At 47.6% G+C, this 21,615-nt stretch overlaps 1 protein-coding gene across 2 annotated transcripts in view; it reads left to right on the forward strand.

The window, feature by feature from the left end:
- The first annotated feature begins 535 nt into the window (after positions 1 to 535).
- OCRL (OCRL inositol polyphosphate-5-phosphatase) overlaps positions 536 to 21,615 on the forward strand; it is a 136,262-nt gene continuing 115,182 nt past the window's right edge. For both annotated transcript variants that reach the window (XM_068249990.1, XM_068249991.1), the window contains exons 1-4: positions 536 to 632; positions 4,594 to 4,676; positions 6,149 to 6,228; positions 11,734 to 11,772. In XM_068249990.1, the coding sequence (XP_068106091.1) occupies positions 588 to 632; positions 4,594 to 4,676; positions 6,149 to 6,228; positions 11,734 to 11,772 (247 nt within the window). In that variant the 5' untranslated portion in view covers positions 536 to 587. The remainder of the gene's footprint in view (positions 633 to 4,593; positions 4,677 to 6,148; positions 6,229 to 11,733; positions 11,773 to 21,615) is intronic.

Genomic DNA, 21,615 nt, shown 5'->3' on the forward strand with positions numbered 1-21,615 from the left:
GCAACGCCGGACGACCAGCTAGTAAATAATAATCATCATAAGGTGCTTACGTTTTATCCCGTCTGCAGAGTGTGGCAGCCTCTTGTTAAAGTTCTATTTGCTGTCCTACCACAATCTAACCATTTTCTGAAAGCTGAAAGCCCCGGCTTTCCTTTGCACCAGGTCCCGTGTCGGAGTAATACTTCATTCTCAAGTTAGGGAGGTTTGAAAAAGGTGTGTCCGCTGCTTTTGGCTGCAGAGAGCCTCCAGCCTCGGGCAGTATCACACTCAGAGAAGAGATGGGTACCAATAATAATAATAATAATAATAATAATAATAATAATAATAATAATAATAATAATAATAATAATAATTAATAATAATACATCAGTTATAGGTGATATGATACAGCGCAGACTGCAGTTCCGCGGATCTCCGCCGGGTGGCAGCGGCTCCCCTTTGTACGCACTCGGCTGCAGTTCCGCTCGGTTACCGGCAGGTGGAGCTGCTGTGACACACAGAGATGGGACGGTGGCACGGAAGGCGCGGCATGATGACGTCAGGTGTTGGTCGCAGAGCCGGGACCGGCGGGGACGCAGCGGGGAGAGATGGAGAGGCCGCGACCTCCTCCCACCCGGCCCGGGGGACTCCCAGTATCCTTCCCTGTATCATCCCCCCTCCTCTGCCAGTGAGAGTTCCCCCGTGTGTGTGTGTGTGTGTGTGTGTGTGTGTGTGTGTGTGTGTGTGTGTATATATAGTGTGTGTGTGTGTGTGTGTATATAGTGTGTGTGTGTGTGTGTATGTCTGCGGTCAGTGCGCCCCCTGTGTGTGTGTGTGTCTGTGTGTGTGTGTGTGTGTGTGTGTGTGTGTGTGTGTGTGTCTGTGTGTGTGTGTGTGTGTGTGTACTGTGTCTGTGTGTGTGTGTGTGTGTGTGTGTACTGTGTGTGTCTGTCTGTGTGTGTGTGTACAGTGTGTGTGTGTGTCTGTGTGTGTGTGTGTGTGTGTGTGTCTGCTGTCACTGTCCCCCTGTGTGTATGTCTGCGGTCATTGCCCCCCCTGTGTGTGTGTGTGTGTGTCTGCTGTCAGTGCCCCCCCTGTGTGTGTGTGTCTGCTGTCAGTGCTCCCCCTGTGTGTGTGTGTGTGTGTGTGTGTGTGTCTGTGTGTGTGTGTGTGTGTGTCTGTCTGTCTGTGTGTGTGTGTGTGTGTGTGTGTCTGTGTGTGTGTGTATAGTGTGTGTACAGTGTGTGTGTGTGTGTGTGTACTGTGTGTGTGTGTGTGTGTGTGTCTGTCTGTGTGTGTGTGTGTCTGTGTGTGTGTGTGTGTCTGTGTGTGTGTGTGTGTGTGTGTGTGTCTGCTGTCACTGTCCCCCTGTGTGTATGTCTGCGGTCATTGCCCCCCCTGTGTGTGTGTGTGTGTGTCTGCTGTCAGTGCCCCCCCTGTGTGTGTGTGTGTCTGCTGTCAGTGCTCCCCCTGTGTGTGTGTGTGTGTGTGTGTGTGTCTGTGTCTGTGTCTGCTGTCACTGCCCCCCCTGTGTGTGTGTGTCTGCTGTCACTGCCCCCCCTGTGTGTGTGTGTCTGCTGTCAGTGCTCCCCCTGTGTGTATGTCTGCGGTCAGTGCTCCCCCTGTGTGTGTGTGTGTGTGTGTGTGTGTGTGTGTGTGTGTGTGTGTGTGTGTGTGTCTGCTGTCACTGTCCCCCTGTGTGTATGTCTGCGGTCATTGCCCCTCCTGTGTGTGTGTCTGCGGTCACTGCCCCCCCTGTGTGTGTGTGTGTGTGTGTCTGCTGTCAGTGCTCCCCCTGTGTGTATGTCTGCGGTCAGTGCTCCCCCTGTGTGTATGTCTGCGGTCAGTGCTCCCCCTGTGTGTGTGTCTGCGGTCAGTGCTCCCCCTGTGTGTGTGTGTGTCTGCTGTCACTGTCCCCCTGTGTGTATGTCTGCGGTCATTGCCCCTCCTCCTGTGTGTGTGTCTGCGGTCAGTGCTCCACGTGTGTGTGTGTGTGTGTGTGTCTCTGCGGTCAGTGTGGCCCCTGTGTGTGTGCCTGCGGTCACTGCCCCCTGTATGTGTGTGTGTCTGCAGTTAGTGCCCCCTTTGTGTGTGTCTGCGGTCAGTGTGCTCCCTGTGTGTGTCTGTGGTCAGTGCCCCTCCTGTGTGTGTGTCTGCGGTCAGTGCTCCCTGTGTGTGTGCGTGTGTGTGCGGTCAGTGCTCCCCCTGTGTGTGTGTGTGTGTGTGTGTGTGTGTGTGTGTGTGTGTGTGTGTGTGTGTGTGTGTGTGTGTGTGTGTGTGTGTGTGCGTGCGGTCAGTGCTCCCCCTGTGTGTGTGTTTGTCTACGGTCAGTGCTCCCCCTGTGTGTGTGTGTCTGCGGTCAGTGTGCCCCCTGTGTGTGTGTTTGCGGTGAGTGTGCCCTCTGTGTGTGAGTCTGCATTCAGTGCCCCCCTGTGTGTGTGACTGCAGTCAGTGCCCCCCCTTCCCCTGTGTGTGTCTGCGGTCAGTGTGCCCTCTGTGTGTGTGTGTCTGCGGTCAGTGTGCCCTCTGTGTGTGTGTGTCTGCGGTCAGTGTGCCCCCTGTGTGTGTGTGTCTGCGGTCAGTGTGCCCCCTGTGTGTGTGTGTCTGCGGTCAGTGTGCCCCCTGTGTGTGTGTGTGTGTCTGCGGTCAGTGTGCCCCCTGTGTGTATCTGCGGTCAGTGTGCCCCCTGTGTGTATCTGCGGTCAGTGCCCCCCTGTGTGTGTGTCTGCGGCCAGTGCCCCCCTCCCCTTCCCCCGTGTGTGTCTGCGGTCAGTGCCCCCTGTGTGTGTGTCTGCTGTCACTGACCCCCTGTGTGTGTGTCTGCTGTCACTGCCCCTCCTGTGTGTGTGTGTCTGCTGTCACTGCCCCTCCTGTGTGTGTGTGTCTGCTGTCACTGCCCCTCCTGTGTGTGTGTGTGTCTGCTGTCACTGCCCCTCCTGTGTGTGTGTGTGTGTGTGTCTGCGGTCACTGCCCCTCCTGTGTGTGTGTGTCTGCAGTTAGTGCCCCCTGTGTGTGTCTGCGGTCAGTGTGCCCCCTGTGTGTGTGTGTCTGCGGTCAGTGCTCACCCTGTGTGTGTGTGTCTGCAGACAGTGTGCCCCCCCGTGTGTGTGTCTGCGGTCACTGCCCCCTGTGTGTGTGTCTGCAGTTAGTGCCCTGTGTGTGTGTCTGTAGTTAGTGCCCCGTGTGTGTGTCTGCAGTTAGTGCCCCCTGTGTGTGTGTCTGCGGTCAGTGTGCACCCTGTGTGTGTGTCTGCGGTCAGTGTGCACCCTGTGTGTGTCTGCGGTCAGTGTGCACCCTGTGTGTGTGTCTGCGGTCAGTGCTCCCCCTGTGTGTGTGTGTGTCTGCGGTCAGTGCTCCCCCTGTGTGTGTGTATGTCTGTGGTCAGTGTGCCCCCTGTGTGTGTGTGTGTGTGTGTGTGTGTGTGTGTGTCTGCGGTCAGTGTGCCCCCTGTGTGTGTGTGTCTGCGGTCAGTGTGCCTCCTGTGTGTGTGTGTCTGCGGTCAGTGGGCCCCCCTTCCCCGTGTGTGTCTGCGGTCAGTGTGCCTCCTGTGTGTGTGTGTCTGCGGTAGGCCTGAAAGATAAATCGAATTTAAATCGAAATCGCGATCACCAAGATCACAATTTCGGAATCGTCAAATCGACAATTATCGTGATCACGTCTTCCCACATGGGGAAAGTTTGAAGAAGTGGCTTCAAACTTCCCCAAAGTCCTGGCGCATGCGGCCCACAGCGTTGGACATACCTTCTGCACGAGTCAAAACGCTTTCCGACCTCTATCGCCGTCTGCCGGCTCTTGTGCTTGGCAGAACTCCCGGTTCCTCTGTCACATGACAGACAGGAATTATTCCGTGCATTAGAGCCTGCAGGAGGCGAAGTGGATAGACGGGGATTGCTGGACCTGATGCAGCTTGGGGGACAGAGGAGGTACAGAGACAGACACAGGAGACACAGAGAGAAACACAGCGGGCACAGAGACACAGACGGGGCAAGAGAAAGACCCAGAGGAGGCATAAAGAGACAAACTGGGAACAAACAGGCAAAGTGGGGGAACAAAGCTTGATTTGAAGGAAATCGTGAATCAAATCGAAATCGCAATTTCATACAGAAATCGCTCAATTCAATTTTTTCCTAGAATCGTTCAGGCCTAGTCTGCGGTCAGTGTGCACCCTGTGTGTGTGTCTGCGGTCAGTGTGCACCCTGTGTGTATCTGCGGCCAGTGCCCCCCTGTGTGTGTCTGCGGCCAGTGGGCCCCCTCCCTTCCCCCGTGTGTGTCTGCAGTCATTGCGCCCCCTAGGCGTTGTTTTTTTGGCTGAACAAGAAGCATTGCATTTTTTTAAACATAATTGTAATTTTCCTGTAAAGTAATAAATACATGTAATTTAGGGGAAGGTGTCATATTTCCTAAACATGTGAGAAAGTCCATCAAGTTTAGTTTAAGAATGCCGCTCTTAACGGCTGTACCCCTAGATGAAGAGTTGGGGTACACATAGCAGATGTTGGGGCACTTGCCCCGGTATAGTTCTGGTACTGTGAGTTTACTGCATTGTAATATTCTGTATTATTGGTGTTTTTCCCCTGGCGATGAGTGTTTTGTGTTTCCTTGACTCCTGTGCATGTTGTGGATGGTACGGAGGTCACGTCGGGGTCCCGGGTGCCTTGCATGCTGATCCTCAACCATCAGAAGGACGGACAGTACACGTAAGTATCTCGTTGCTTCTGAGTAACCAACGTTCAGGGTGACCAAAACCTCCAGGAGAGTACAGGCGACTAAAAGAGACCAAAAAGCCCTCCCACTAAAAAGCAATGCGTAGGCTCCCTGCACACTGCAAATCTGACTTGCGATTCCGATTTGCCCTGAATGCTATCAACAGAAAAACGCAGAAAAAAAACACAGCATGCAGTAACGATTAAAAATCGGAATCGAATGTAAGAAACGATTAAAAATCGGAATCGCATGCAGCGTGCAGGGAGCCTTAGGACAATTTTTTAAAATCGCCGGAACTAGAAAATAGGCGGAACACCCTAGGTGTGAACAAACCCTTAAAGAGTAACTGTCAGGCTGCAAAAGCTAATTTAGAAGGAAGCCAAAAAGGCAATACTGAAGTTAAAAATCTCTCTTACTTTTGATGTGTGCTGACAGCAAGGCTCTGTATTCCCAAGCCCTTAAAAGGCCGGCAGGACGCATACCATACAGCAAAGCATTCTGGGGCCCTCCCCTCGGCTGCTAGTGAGAAGTTACAGGCTCAAGTTACAACAGCATGTAATGCAGCCCAGCTCACAGCACTGATAAATCTCTGGGCAGAGTACACTGCAGGAGTCCGCTATTGTTCCTAGCCACATGGCTCATTAATATTCACTGCACAGTAGTGTTATTCATTACGAGGTTTTTTGTGAGTGGAATCATCAGGAAGCAGGCAGGACATGACGACACATTTGGCTTCATAGGAGACAGACAAACATGGAACCTGCCATGAGCTGTCAGGAGCATCATTCTCTGCAAATACTATATAAAGATTCTGTGAAGTACAAACGTGGACAGTGAAATGCATATGTAATGTAAGTACAGCCAATCTTTAGCTACTGATATATGTGTTTATTTTCTCTGAGACCTTATACCTAACAGCTCCTCTTTAACTACTTGACCACTACATGTGGTGTTCCCCTTAGAGACCAGTGCAATTTTCACCTGGCAGCGCACGTCCCATTCATTCTCCAATAACTTCATCACTGCTTATCACACCTAAATGATCTATATCTTGTTTTTTTCCGCCACCCAAGTGTGTAGTTTGCCTTCAAACAGAAGGTAGTTGTGATAATTCAGCTTTAAGTGAACGTGTCTAGTTAGCCATAATACACCGCTACTGAATATGCAAATTATCTCTTTATGAAGCCAGGCTTGCGTCCGTAGTGGTGCATTGTGGGTAACCACAGATTTTCATTGAAAGCTGAATTATCCCATCTATGTCGCTGTCTCCCGAATGTCAGAAATCTGATTCTGCGGCGTCCGTTTTCAGCAGCGAGATTTTTGTATCAGCAGGCAGCAGCGTTCGTTGTCACCCAGCTTAGCGTGTTTTTCTCGTATGCAAATGTTTGTTATTTTATACAAACATTTGCTCAGTCTTCTGTTCTGGAGTATATCATGTATTCTCCCTTCTCTGCCTTTCCTTCAGGCTTCTGATTCGCACTCCCGGGAAGAATTTGGCCAATGAGGAAGTTCTGCCGATCACCAATCAGCTCAAGTGTGTCCAAGGTGAGAAGTCTCTCTGTCTGATACGTCTGCACTTGTGTGGCACTGAAGTCCAGGCAGACGATAAATGTGAATATGCTAAATAATGAAATTAATATGTTAATAAATGTTAAATATGAAACTGTCTGCTACTCCCGTGAGATGTGAATTCTGGGGAAAAGTCTGTTTAGTTTCAGATAGCATAGTAACGGCACGAGAGATATCCTGTGTCCCTATCTGAGCATTTCCAACACTTCCTGTTCACACAGGAAATGAGGGACTGATGGACACGCCTGAAAATAAAACATGGCTGAGGGGGAAGAGTTGGCATCCCAGACTAACTGTCACTGCTGTCCCTATTTTCAGTGGACCACTGACTTTCACATAAATCCACAGATCTCTGTGTACATCTCAGACACAGCTAATAGTGACACAAATAGCAGTGAAACCTCTCTAAAATTCCCTACAAATCTCTTTCAGTGCTGTGCAAATCTTAAAAAAAAACTCCAAACCTAAGTTGTTTTTTTTTTTTTTCTTTTGTTTTCTACACACAGGGAAGGGGAGGAAAGACTGCTCAGCTGTAGTTGTAGTGCTGGCCACAAAGAGTTACTGTACACACTGAGTAGGGACAGGGGAGGGAAGACTGCTCAGCTATAGTTGCAGTGCTGGCCACACAGAGTTATTGTACACACTGAGTAGGGACAGGGGAGGGAAGACTGCTCAGCTATAGTTGCAGTGCTGGCCACAAAGAGTTATTGTACATACTGAGTAGGGACAGGGGAGGGAAGACTGCTCAGCTATAGTTGCAGTGCTGGCCACAAAGAGTTATTGTATACACTGAGTAGGGACAGGGGAGGGAAGACTGCTCAGCTGTAGTTGCAGTGCTGGCTACAAAGAGTTACTGTACACACTGAGTAGGGACAGGGGAGGGAAGGCTGCTCAGCTGTAGTTGCAGTGCTGGCCACAAAGAGTTACTGTACACACTGAGTAGGGACAGGGGAGGGAAGGCTGCTCAGCTGTAGTTGCAGTGCTGGCCACAAAGAGTTACTGTATACACTGAGTCGGGACAGGGGAGGGAAGACTGCTCAGCTGTAGTTGCAGTGCTGGCTACAAAGAGTTACTGTACACACTGAGTCGGGACAGGGGAGGGAAGACTGCTCAGCTGTAGTTGCAGTGCTGGCCACAAAGAGTTATTGTACATACTGAGTAGGGACAGGGGAGGGAAGACTGCTCAGCTGTAGTTGCAGTGCTGGCCACAAAGAGTTATTGTACACACTGAGTAGGGATAGGGGAGGGAAGACTGCTCAGCTATAGTTGCAGTGCTGGCTGCAAAGAGTAACTCAGCAGAGGGAGGGGGTGGGCGGGAGTCAGGTGATCTGTGCACACAGAAAGAGCTGGATGGGGATCACCCCTGACCACCAGAGAGGATTTTGATTGGTCCACTACTCAGTTAACCAATGAGAATGTTTAAAGGAGAACTGTAGTGAGAGGTATGTGGAGGCTGCCATTTTGATTTCCTTTTAAACAATACCAGTTGCCTGGCAGCCCTGCTGATCCTCTGCCTCTAATACTATTAGCCATAGCCCCTGAACAAGCATGCAGCAGATCAGGTGTTTCTGACGTTATTACCGGATCTGACAATATTAGCTGCATGCTTGTTTCTGGTGTGATTCAGACACTACTGCAGTCAAATAGATCAGCCAGGCTGCCAGGCAACTTGTATTGCTTAAAAGAAAATCAATATGGCAGCCTCCGTATACCTCTCACTACAGTTCTCCTTTAAAAGGAAACAAATATGGTGGTCTCCATATCCCCTTCGCATCAGTTGTCCTTTAAAAGAGAAACCGTGACGAAGAACTGGACTTCATCCCAATCAGTAGCCGATACCCCCATTCCCATGAGAAATCTATTCCTTTTCTCAAACGGATCATCAGGGGGCGCTGTATGGCTGATATTGTGGTGAAACCCCTCCCACAGTGTGATGTCATGACCATGGTCCTGACATCACGCTGTGGGAGCCTTGTTGCATTGTGGGAAATAACAGCTGTTTCCAACTGCCAAAAAAGCAAGCAGCATTTCCTTCCACTGACATCACCTGCCAGCAGTAAAAATGTCACCATGTGATAAATGTCAGAATGTAGATCGGGGAGAGGAAAGATTTTACAATGAGCAAACACTGACTAAATCATTTATACATAATTATTGTAAAAATGAAGCACTTTTTTATTATGTGATTGTTACAGCAAATTGATTGACGCGGACAGTTTGCATTTGGCTTGATAGTTGGACGCCATAGTTTATGAGATGAGAAGCAGTTGTTGTATCATCCCTGTACTGCATACTGTACGTTGTGTAGTGCAATATCTGACAGCTGGGCTTCTAACAACCATTACTCCGGTCAGGTCAGCAGATTTCTGCAGAGGAGTAAAGGTGGCCATACACTACTCAACTTGACGGCCGATTGACCGTCAGATTCGATAATTGTGTAATTGGTTGAAAATTGGTGCTGCCAAGAGCATGCTGCAAGATGTCGGGCCGTCGTGGTAGAGCGGGTGCGCAAAGGTAATGGTGAGCAATATGGGGAAGACCGTAACTTAACCCACGGTGCTGTCAGACCAGTTGCTGTTAAAATTTGATTTTTATGGTGACGATACCGCTTTAATTACTTCACCACTGAGGGGTTTTACCCCCTGACCACCAGAGCAATTTTCACCTTCCAGCGCTCCTTCCATTCATTCATCTATAACTTTATCATTACTTATCGCAATGAAATGAATTATATCTTGTTTTTTCCGCCACCAATTAGGCTTTCTTTAGGTGGGACATTATGCCAAGAATTATTTTATTCTAAATGTTTTAATGGGAAAATAGGAAAAATGTGGGAAAAAAATTCATTATTTTTCCGTTTTCGGCCATTATAGTTTTTAAATAATGCATGCTACTGTAATTAAAACCCATGAAATGTATTTGCCCATTTGTCCCGGTTATAAATTAAATGATGTCCCTATAACAATGTTTGGCGCCAATATTTTATTTGGAAATAAAGGTACATTTTTTTCAGTTTCGCATCCATCCCTAATTACAAGCCCGCAGTTTATAAAGTAACAGTGTTATACCCTCCTGACATAAATTATTTAAAAAGTTCAGTCCCTAAGGTAACTATTTTATGTATTTTTTTTAATTGTAAATTTTTTTATTTTTTTTAATTGCAAAAAAAAAATTGGGGAGTGTGGGAGGTAATGAGTTAATTTTTTGTGTAAAACTAATGTATTTGTATGTGAAAAATGCTTTAGGGTGTAGTTTTACTATTTGGCCACAAGATGGCCACAGTGATGCTTTGTTCATGCGACCTGTAAGCGTCCGGAAGGACGCTTACAGGAAGCACTATGAGGTTGAGAAAATCACAATGATCGCACTGTTTCTCATAGAAGCAGCAGATTATTGCGGGGGCTTAGATCAACGAACAGGAATGGTTTTTCCCGTTCATTGATCTCCCTGCGAGCGGGCGACGGCGTGCATGCGAGCGGGAGTGCGCGGATGAGCAAGCGGGAGCGCGGGAAGTACGGATTTTCCGTCCCTGGTGGTAAAAGGATGGAAAAAGGGACAGAGAAATCCGTACGGCTGGGGGTAAAGTGACTAAAGGGCGTCTGAAGTAAAAATAAAAAAACAGATTCTCACCTAATGGGAGGGAAGGCTCTGGGTTCTATAGAGCATTCCCGTTCTCCTACCGGTGTCTGCGTTCCCCGCAGTCTCACCCGTTAGCAGTCCACGACCGATGGGTCGGAGACTGTTCTCTTCCACGTTGGGTGGGCTTCGGGAGTCTTCGGAACCACTTGTGTTTCCCGAAAACGGGCCGATCTGTACTATGTCCGAGCCAGCGCCCTCACTGGCACATGCGCAGTACAGAGCTGCCGGTCTTTGGGAGCCTGTTTTGCCTCACGGGAAGGGTTTTTAAACCCTCTAACTTCGTTCACCACCATAGTGGGTAAAATGAATTGCAGCAAAACATGAGGAAAGGTTCAATAATAATATTTATTGAGCTACAATCCTGTTATAATAATTATCTAGGCTTGCAGAATCATAGTTTAAGGGTTAGTAATAATTAGTAAACATGCATCAACATTTCTTTCCCAAGTGTAGCAATATCACCCAAGGAAGAGGGGACTCCGTCAATCCTCCGTAGGGGAAAGCACCTGGCGACACAATCCATCATGTCTGTTGGTCTCTGCAAAAGTCCCAGAGTCCAGGCTTTTTCCCAACCCAATTATACTCCCTAAACCATAACACACGCAAGCGCATATACGGTCACTGTTGTAGGCGCGTGATCACAGTACAAACCTATAATATCCACTTCTGCGCAATACAACACAGCCGAGCGTGGACACCTCATTCACAAGTAATGATTTTGGCCTTCAAAACCAGATAAAACTGCAATGTAACATGTTATGCTGGCCTGAAGCTAACTCCAGCTCGAGGGTAACTCCAGGGGCTCAAATGTAACTTTATACATCACATGGGATGGGAACAGCAATCTAATCCATCCATACAATACGTATAGTCCATACAGAACATACATGTCACATGTGTATCACAGAGCCCGAGTGCTTCTGAAGACTGCTAAGGTCTTCTGCTTTGGAAGATTCCGTCGGAGGAGCCTGCGAGGGAACAAGGACAACGGAAGGAGAACGGGAACGCTCTATAGGACCCAGAGCCTTCTCTCTCCTTAGGTAAGTATCTGTTTTATTTACAATACATATTCACTTTAAAACGGACCCAAACCAAACTTTTTTTTTTTTATTCGAAATATTTAGTTGCAGCACTCTGACACATCCAAAGATAAATAAACACTCCTTCAAGCCTATGAGCATTTCAGTACATGCTTTTCACCCTTCTCTTTTCATAACTAGGGTTATACAGGTGGCAGCCATTCGCAATTCCTCCTTTTCCGGGCACCACCTACTCCACCAGTGTGCCGGATTCTGGCCCGGCAATATGAAAGGAAGGGAGGGGTTCCTCCAATAAATGTAAAATATTTTATATTTGTCATCATGCAGCTGGAAAAAGGCTGCTATTTATTATAATTAAGAAAATACATTTTATTTCTGAAATCTTGTATTTTTAATTTGGGTCCCCTTTAATGACCGTTACACACCGTGCAATTTCCCATCAGACAGGTGGGTCGATAGATCATTTCCGACAGATCCAATCCGATTTCCGATAATTTTTTCTCATCGATTTTCTGATCTCTTCTATGCAAGTCGATCAGAAAAATGATCGGAAATCAGATCAGAAATGATTCTATCCGACCCATCTGCCTGATGGGAAATTGCATGGTCTGTACCAAGCGTTAGGGCATTTTCCTGTATTCCGGTTACAGGGCCGGAGCCAGGAACGCTGGATTGCAGCAGCTGTGTTCATTATCTGGTTAATGTGTAACTCTGTGATCATCAGTCATACAGAACATTTACATCACTCTCATCCTTCCTCTTTCTATCACCTCTCTCATCTCTCCTGTTCTCTTCATTGCAGAAGCGGAGGAGCCTCTTCTGATCGACATCCCCACCAACAGTAAGTGCGGAGTGTTACTTTATTTATGGCAAAAACAATACAGCGCTATATCCCACTTTATATACAGACCATGCCCTCTGTATTATAGGCCAGCTAATACAGTGCTATACCCCACTCTATATACATACCATGATATGTATACCACAGCGCTATACCAGGGTTGAGGCCTCTGCCATTAAAGTGAACCTAAAGTCTGGCCAAAAAAATGAGATTAACTCACCTGGGGCTTCCCTCAGCCCCCTGCAGCCAATCGGTGCCCTCGCAGCTCCGCTCCGATGGTCCAGGACCCGCCGGCGAACACTTCCGGTTTGGCCGTCACCAGCCGACAGGCATGGGAATTCCGACAGGAGGCCGCAATAGTCAGCATAGGGGGCGATATACAGACTGGGAACGCGAACAATCACTCGCGTTCCCATGCCTGTCGACCGGTGCCGGCCAAACCGGAAGTGTTCGTCGGCGGGTCCTGGACCATCGGAGCGGGGCTGCGAGGGCACCGACCGGCTGCAGGGGGCTGAGGGAAGCCCCAGGTGAGTTGATCTCATTTTTTTGGCCAGACTTTAGGTTCACTTTAACAGTGTAAGAATGGCAGCAATTTAAATATTCCTCTTGAAAACCCAGGTGAATTTTGATTGGCTATTGTAGGTTCCACCCACTTTCCTGAATATTGACCAACTGTGCCAAGTTTGAGAACCCGGCCGCTAATAGTGCAAGAATGACTAAAATCAATCAAAGAAATCTGATTGGCTTTGAACCCCAGGCACCCAATGATCCACTGTAGCAGGTTTGAGGCATCTACCATTAACAGTGCAAGAATGGCACCAATTGAAATATTCTCCTTTTAAATCCAATCGGTGAGTGTTGACTGGCTGTTGTAGGCTCCACCCACTTTCCCTGAGTTAATATTAATCCCAGTCACCCAGTGAGAAACTGTGCCAAGTCTGAGAAACCTGCCATTAACAGTGTAAGAATGGCTGCAGTTTATATTTTCAAATTTAAAATGAATGACTGTAATTTGATTGGCTGTTTTATGCTCCGCCCATTTCCCCAGAGTTTTTAATCTTGGTCACCAAGTGACCAACTGTGCCAAGTGTGGGGACTCTGGCTTCATTACTGTGAGAATGGCAGCCTTCTACCTTTTTTCCATTGACGTGAATGGTTGAAATCTGATTGGCTGTTTGTAGCTCCGCCCAGGTGTGCAGGGGGGCCCAAGTACGGGATTTTTTTTCTAATTGCTTAAAAATTCTGGTTAACTGAGTTCTGGATAACGGGGATTTAAAGTTGTCCATACATGAAGCGATTTTGGCGGCCGTTTGACCAAGAGACCGATCTCTCTCTGATCAAATCTGATTGGAGAGAAATCTGTTGGGCGCCATAAACCACAAGCCGATTCCCAATAGATTTCAGCATGAAATCTTCCCAGGAATGGGCCTAGTGATGCCACCTCGCTGCCTGAGGCTCTGGCTGGAGGCCTGGTGATGGTAGGGCTGAGGCTCTGGCTGGAGGCCTGGTGATGGTGGGCTGAGGTTCTGGCTGGAGGCCTGGTGATGGTGGGCTGAGGTTCTGGCTGGAGGCCTGGTGATGGTGGGCTGAGGTTCTGGCTGGAGGCCTGGTGATGGTGGGCTGAGGTTCTGGCTGGAGGCCTGGTGATGGTAGGGCTGAGGCTCTGGCTGAACTCTGTAGTGATGGGCTAAGGCTCTGGCTGGAGGCCTGGTGATGGAAGGACTGAGGCCCTGGCTGGAGGCCTGGTGGTGATGGACTGAGGCTCTGGCTGAAAGCTTGGGGTTCTGGCTGGAAGCCTGGTAGTGGCTTCTAACCAGAGTATCATAGGCTGAGAACAGCTTACTGTGTGACTCATGCAGAGCTTGGAGAGGGTGTGTAAAGCTTCTGGCAATGACAAGCAGTGCTGCACATTCCACACATTCAAGCCTGAGCCCGACAGAGACGACAGAGGAAAGAAGATAAGATTTATTACAGAGACAGTGCAACTAGGAAAGGCTGCAGTAAGACAGACCACATCAGAACAGGCATAGAAGCTTATAGGATAGAAGAAATAAGGCTCAACATTTTGTTACAGGGAGTCTGAAGCCTAAATAAAAATACAAAACAAATACTCCTCTAAGGAGAGAGACGGCTCTGGGTTCTAATGAGCCTTCCTGGTCTCCTCCCGGTCTCCAAGTTACCCTGCAGTCTACCCTCTTAGCAGTCCTCAACTGTTCTGTGGAGTCTGGTCTTGGGAGGTCCGGAGAGGAGGGCATTGCAGTAGTCCAGGCGGGAGATGACCAGAGCATGAGCCAGGAGTTTGGTGGTGTTGGGGGTTGGACAAGGGGTGGAGTCTGGTCTTGGGAAGTCTGGAGAGGAGGGCATTGCAGTAGTCCAGGCGGGAGATGACCAGAGCATGGGCCAGGAGTTTGGTGGTGTTGGGGGTTGGGCAAGGGGCTGAGTCTGGTCTTGGGAGGTCCGGAGAGGAGGGCATTGCAGTAGTCCAGGCGGGAGATGACCATAGCATGGGCCAGGAATTTGGTGGTGTTGGGGGTTGGGTAGGGGGAATGTTGCCGATGTTGCAGAGAGGGGAGTAGCAGGACCCGGAAATGTTCTGGATGTGGGGGCTGGGGGAGAGTGCTGAGTTGAGGGCAACGCCCAGGAGGAGGGTTTGAGGTGATATGGGGTGTCTGAGTGTGCTGTCAGCCAGCGGGTGAGTCCAGGTTTGGAAAGTGAGTAACAATGGCTCCCGCTCTGTCCAGCTAATGACTCCTCCAGGCAGATGTGAAGTGTAAAGCAGGCCATACAGAATACAGATTCCAGACGGGTGAAGGGTAAATATCTGCTTTAATCAGTTTGTGAAAATGTTATTGGTTGGAGATACTTGTAAGAATGTTAATGGATGAAACCCCTCCGGTGAATGTTTGTGGGGGTTGCAGTGGAAGTGGAATCTCACACAAATGATTTCCGTTTGGCTTTATAGCGAGTATCCGGGCACAGGAAAGTACGCAGCGCGACGTTCTGTGTAATGTGTGGCATGTAAAGTGCACAGCTGTACACAGTGTTCATGTGTTATCACTGTAAGCATACAGAGGCCGGGGCGCCACTCACATTGTACTCTCTGGTATTGCTTATTCACCAGGGACACCTGCTCTGATGTGTGTTGTGTTACGGAACAAGCATGCTACAAGACAGTTTCTACTGCACATACTGGAGGCAGCAGATATCACCACACACTGCAGCTAGGTTACTATCAGTACAGGCACAGAGTAACAGCTTATACTGTACATACTGGAGGCAGCAGAGATCAGCACACACTGCAGCTAGTTTATTATTAGTACAGGCACAGAGTAACAGCTTATACTGTACATACTGGAGGCAGCAGAGATCAGCACACACTGCAGCTAGGTTACTATCAGTACAGGCACAGAGTAACAGCTTATACTGTACATACTGGAGGCAGCAGAGATCAGCACACACTGCAGCTAGTTTACTATCAGTGCAGGCACAGAGTAACAGCTTATACTGTACATACTGGAGGTAGCAGATATCAGCACACACTGCAGCTAGTTTACTATCAGTACAGGCACAGAGTAACAGCTTATACTGTACATACTGGAGGTAGCAGAGATCAGCACACACTGCAGCTAGTTTACTATCAGTACAGGCACAGAGTAACAGCTTATACTTTACATACTGGAGGCAGCAGATATCACCACACACTGCAGCTAGGTTACTATCAGTACAGGCACAGAGTAACAGCTTATACTGTACATACTGGAGGCAGCAGATATCACCACACACTGCAGCTAGGTTATTATCAGTACAGGAACAGAGTAACAGCTTATACTGTACATACTGGAGGTAGCAGAGATCAGCACACAGTGCAGCTAGTTTACTATCAGTACAGGCACATAGTAACAGCTTATACTGTACATACTGGAGGCAGCAGAGATGAGCACACTCTGCAGCTAGTTTGCTATCAGTGCAGGCACAGAGTAACAACTCATTCTGTACATACTGGAGGTAGCAGATAACCGCACACACTGCAGCTAGATTACTATCAGTACAGGCACAGAGTAACAGCTAATACTGTACATACTGGAGGCAGCAGAGATCAGCACACACTGCAGCTAGTTTACTATCAGTGCAGGCACAGAGTAACAGCTTATACTGTACATACTGGAGGTAGCAGATATCAGCACACACTGCAGCTAGTTTACTATCAGTACAGGCACAGAGTAACAGCTTATACTGTACATACTGGAGGTAGCAGAGATCAGCACACACTGCAGCTAGTTTACTATCAGTACAGGCACAGAGTAACAGCTTATACTTTACATACTGGGGGCAGCAGATATCACCACACACTGCAGCTAGGTTACTATCAGTACAGGCACAGAGTAACAGCTTATACTGTACATACTGGAGGCAGCAGATATCACCACACACTGCAGCTAGGTTATTATCAGTACAGGAACAGAGTAACAGCTTATACTGTACATACTGGAGGTAGCAGAGATCAGCACACAGTGCAGCTAGTTTACTATCAGTACAGGCACATAGTAACAGCTTATACTGTACATACTGGAGGCAGCAGAGATGAGCACACTCTGCAGCTAGTTTGCTATCAGTGCAGGCACAGAGTAACAACTCATTCTGTACATACTGGAGGTAGCAGATAACAGCACACACTGCAGCTAGATTACTATCAGTACAGGCACAGAGTAACAGCTAATACTGTACATACTGGAGGCAGCAGAGATCAGCACACACTGCAGCTAGTTTACTATCAGTACAGGCACAGAGTAACAGCTTATACTGTACATACTGGAGGTAGCAGAGATTAGCACACACTGCAGCTAGTTTACTATCAGTGCAGGCACAGAGTCACAGCTTATACTGTACATACTGGAGGTAGCAGAGATTAGCACACACTGCAGCTAGTGTACTATCAGTGCAGACACAGAGTAACAGCTTATCTTGTACATACTGGAGGCAGCAGAGATCAGCACACACTGCAGCCAGATTACTATCAGTACAGGCACAGAGTAACAGCTAATACTGTACATACTGGAGGCAGCAGAGATCAGCACACACTGCAGCTAGTTTACTATCAGTACAGCCACAGAGTCACAGCTTATACTGTACATACTGGAGGTAGCAGAGATTAGCACACACTGCAGCTAGTGTACTATCAGTGCAGACACAGAGTAACAGCTTATCTTGTACATACTGGAGGCAGCAGAGATCAGCACACACTGCAGCCAGATTACTATCAGTACAGGCACAGAGTAACAGCTAATACTGTACATACTGGAGGCAGCAGAGATCAGCACACACTGCAGCTAGTTTACTATCAGTACAGGCACAGAGGAACAACTCATTCTGTACCTACTGGAGGTAGCAGATATCAGCACACACTGCGGCTAGTTTACTATCAGTGCAGGCACAGAGTAACAGCTTATACTGTACAAACTGGAGGCAGCAGAGATCAGCATACACTGCAGCTAGTTTACTATCAGTGCAGGCACAGAGTAACAGCTTATACAGTTCATACTGAAGGCAGCAGAGATCAGCACACACTGCAGCTAGGTTACTATCAGTACAGGCACAGAGTAACCGCTTATACTGTACATACTGGAGGTAGCAGAGATCAGCACACACTGCAGCTAGTTTACTATCAGTACAGACACAGAGTAACAGCTTATACTGTGCATACTGGAGGCAGCAGATATCAGCACATACTGCAGCTAGATTACTGTCAGTACAGGCACAGAGTAACAACTTATACTGTACATGCTGAAGGCAGCAGAGATCAGCACACACTGCAGCTAATTTACTATCAGTATAGGCACAGAGTAACAGCTTATACTGTTCATACTGGAGGCAGCAGAGATCAGCACACACTGCAGCTAGTTTACTATCAGTACAGGCACAGAGTAACAGCTTATACTGCACATACTGGAGGCAGCAGAGATCAGCACACGCTGCAGCTAGTTTACTATCAGTACAGGCACAGAGTAACCGCTTATACTGCACATACTGGAGGCAGCAGAGATCAGCACACACAACAGCTAGATTACTGTCAGTACAGGCACAGAGTAACAGCTTATACTGTACATACTGAAGGCAGCAGAGATCAGCACACACTGCAGCTAAATTACTATCAGTACAGGCACAGAGTAACAGCGTATACTTTACATATTGGAGGCAGCAGAGATCAGCACACGCTGCAGCTAGTTTACTATCAGTACAGGCACAGAGTTACAGCTTATACTGTACATACTGGATGTAGCAGAGGTCAGCACACACTGCAGCTAGTTTACTATAAGTACAGGCACAGAGTAACTATGTATAGTATACTGTACATACTGGGGGTAGCCGAGATCAGCACACATTGCAGCTAGTTACTATCGGTACAGGCACAGAGTCACAGCTTATACTGTACATACTGGAGGTAGCAGAGATCTGCACGCTGCAGCTAGTTTACTATCAGTACAGGCACAGAGTAACAGCTTCTACTGTACAAACTGGAGGCAGCAGAGATCAGAACACACTGCAGCTAGTTTACGATCAGTGCAGACACAGAGTAACAGCTTATACTGTACATACTGGAGGCAGCAGAGATCAGCACACACTGCAGCTAGTTTACTATCAGTGCAGACACAGAGTAACAGCTTATACTGTACATACTGGAGGCAGCAGAGATCAGCACACACTGCAGCTAGTTTACTATCCAGTACAGGCACAGAGTAACAGCTTATACTGTACATACTGGAGGCAGCAGAGACCAGCACACACTGCAGCTAGTTTACTATTAGTGCAGGCACAGAGTAACAGCTTATACAGTTCATACTGAAGGCAGCAGAGATCAGCACACACTGCAGCTAGGTTACTATCAGTACAGGCACAGAGTAACCGCTTATACTGTACATACTGGAGGCAGCAGAGATCAGCACACACTGCAGCTAGTTTACTATCAGTACAGGCACAGAGTAACAGCTTATACTGTACATACTGGAGGTAGCAGATATCAGCACACACTGCAGCTAGTTTACTATCAGTACAGGCAGAGAGTAACAGCTTATACTGTACATACTGGGGTAGCAGAGATCAGCACACACTGCAGCTAGTTTACTATCAGTACAGGCATAGAGTAACAGCTTATACCGTACATACTGGAGGCAGCAGAGATCAGCACACACTGCAGCTAGTTTACTATCAGTACAGGCACAGAGTAACAGCTTATACTGTACATACTGGAGGTAGCAGATATCAGCACACACTGCAGCTAGTTTACTATCAGTACAGGCACAGAGTAACAGCTTATACTGTACATACTGGAGGCAGCAGAGATCAGCACACACTGCAGCTAGGTTACTATCAGTACAGGCAGAGAGTAACAGCTTATACTGTACATACTGGGGTAGCAGAGATCAGCACACACTGCAGCTAGTTTACTATCAGTACAGGCACAGAGTAACAGCTTATACTGTACATACTGGAGGCAGCAGAGATCAGCACACGCTGCAGCTAGTTTACTATCTGTACAGGCACATAGTAACAGCTTATACTGTACATACTGGAGGCAGCAGAGATCAGCACACGCCGCAGCTAGTTTACTATCAGTACAGGCACACAGTAACAGCTTATACTGTACATACTGAAGGCAGCAGAGATCAGCACACTCTGCAGCTAGTTTCCTATCAGTATAGGCAATAAGGCACCGCTTGCACTGTGTATCTTGAAGGGAACACACCAGTACCTGGATGTAAAATCTTTAATGGAAAGTGATCAGCGCTCCAGTGTGGGATAACTGTTGTGCACATACATGTAACCTGTGCTTTGCGTGCTTCCGGCATTGCATGTGTAGCATCCTGTTTATCCTGTCAGTGGAGTGACGCTGCAGATCTGGCAGTTGTATTATCTCTCGCATCGTATTTTGCCCAACTTCCTGCATGTTTGTGGTTTCCGCAGTGATGTTTTTTGGCTCCCGCTTTGTGAATGTTGCTGCACAGCGGAGCGATCGTGCTGAAAGCTGCTAATGATGTGCAGATGTGCAGTGTGTATCCTGTGTCTGGCTCACAGTGCCATGTGTCTGAACGTCGCTGAGATCAGCCGATTATCAGCGAATGTGTGAGTCTCTGGTGATGCGATAAGCGTGGAGGACAGAGGTGCCAGAAAGGGGGACACTGGAGGCTCAGGGACAGAGATGGCACATTGTTCTGACTTAAAGGACAACTGTAGTGAGAGGTATATGGAGGCTGCCATATTTATTTCCTATTAAGCAATACCGGTTGCCTGGCTGTCCTGCTGATCCTCTGCCTCTAATACTTTTAGTCCTAGCCCCTGAACAAGCATACAGCAGATCAGGTGTTTCTGACATTATTGTCAGATCTGACAAGATTAGCTGCATGCTTGTTTCTGGTGTGATTCAGACACTACTGCAGCCAAATAGATCAGCAGGGCTACCAAGAAACTGGTATTGTTTAAAAGGAAATAAATATGGCAGCCCCCAAATCACTCTTACTTCCGATTCAGGTTACGAATAAATCTACAGTCCGTCTCATTTGTTAACCGGAGTCTACCTATCTTAGCATTCTGTTTCTGGTTTTTCATTTTTTATATTGTGCTACCGCGAGCAGTAGTTATTTAAAGTGTAACTGTCGGGCATAAAATAAAAAAATCTAATCTTTTTTTATGTGATGAACAAGTAATAAGGATGCTAAGCAGTCAAACCAAAAGTTAAAATCACGATTACTTTTCTTGTTGCTAAATGATCATTCCCCAGTTTACCTGACTCTTATTTGGTACATTGCTGAACAAAGGAAGTTGCAGGGCATGCTGGGTTGTCTTTTTTTGCTTCTTTATTTCCCCTCAGACTTAACTAATGCAGCCTGATTGGCTGAAGCCTCTTTCCCTCCTGTTTTCCCCTCCCACACCTCTGTTCCTCTCTGATTGGCCAATATTTCTCATGCTGAGACAATGCACTTTCTATTGCAGAGCTGGGTGGTAGTGCCTGATAACTGGTAGGGGTGGCGCACACAATCAGGCAGAGGAGAGTAAGGGAGAAAATGACATCAGGATTGGCTTCAAGATAGACACAGTTAGGACCCAATCACACTTGAGCGTTTTGCTGCGATTTCGGCAAAACGCTCAAACGCTAGCGCAATGAAACTTTAAGGGGCTGTTCCCCCTTGGGCGATTTGCTAAACGCAAACGCGTAGCCTGCACCATTTTCAGACGATTTTCCCGCGATCGCGTTTTAGTGCTATAGAAGCGCAAAACGCGATCGCTAAAAAATCGACAGGTGTGAATAGTGATTGCTTTGCGGTAATCACCCAAAAACGCCAGAGCTAAACGCTAGCAAAATCGTTAGCGTTTTGCGATCAGCAAGTGTGAATGGGCAATGGAGAATCCTAAGAAGGATTTTTTTTCTTTTTTTACTATAGAAGAATCACTAAAATCAAAACGTGGACAATGCAATACATCTGTTATGTAAGTAGAGCAAGTATTTATCTACTTATATATGTGTTGTTTTTTTTCTGAGATAGTATAGCTGACAGCTCCTCTTTAATTAATGTTTAGAGAATAAAAGCTTATCCTGCATGTTTGGACTCTGCGTTCCACGCCTGTATGATCTGCGGGACAGACGCCGGTGTGTATGTGAGCTGCAGTGCAATGCTTGGAATGTGTACGATAAGTGCAGACGAGAGGGAGCTCTGTGCTCTGTTAGCTGCTGCTGGTTTAATTGTTGGATCAGCGTTGTTGTGCAACAATCTGTATGAATAAGCAGCTGTGTAAATTACAGCCCTGATGTGTGGTCATTTCAGGCCAGTTGACAGTGGTATAATGCAGCCG

Source organism: Hyperolius riggenbachi, chromosome 8 (genome assembly GCF_040937935.1).
Source record: "Hyperolius riggenbachi isolate aHypRig1 chromosome 8, aHypRig1.pri, whole genome shotgun sequence".
NCBI lineage: Eukaryota > Metazoa > Chordata > Amphibia > Anura > Hyperoliidae > Hyperolius > Hyperolius riggenbachi.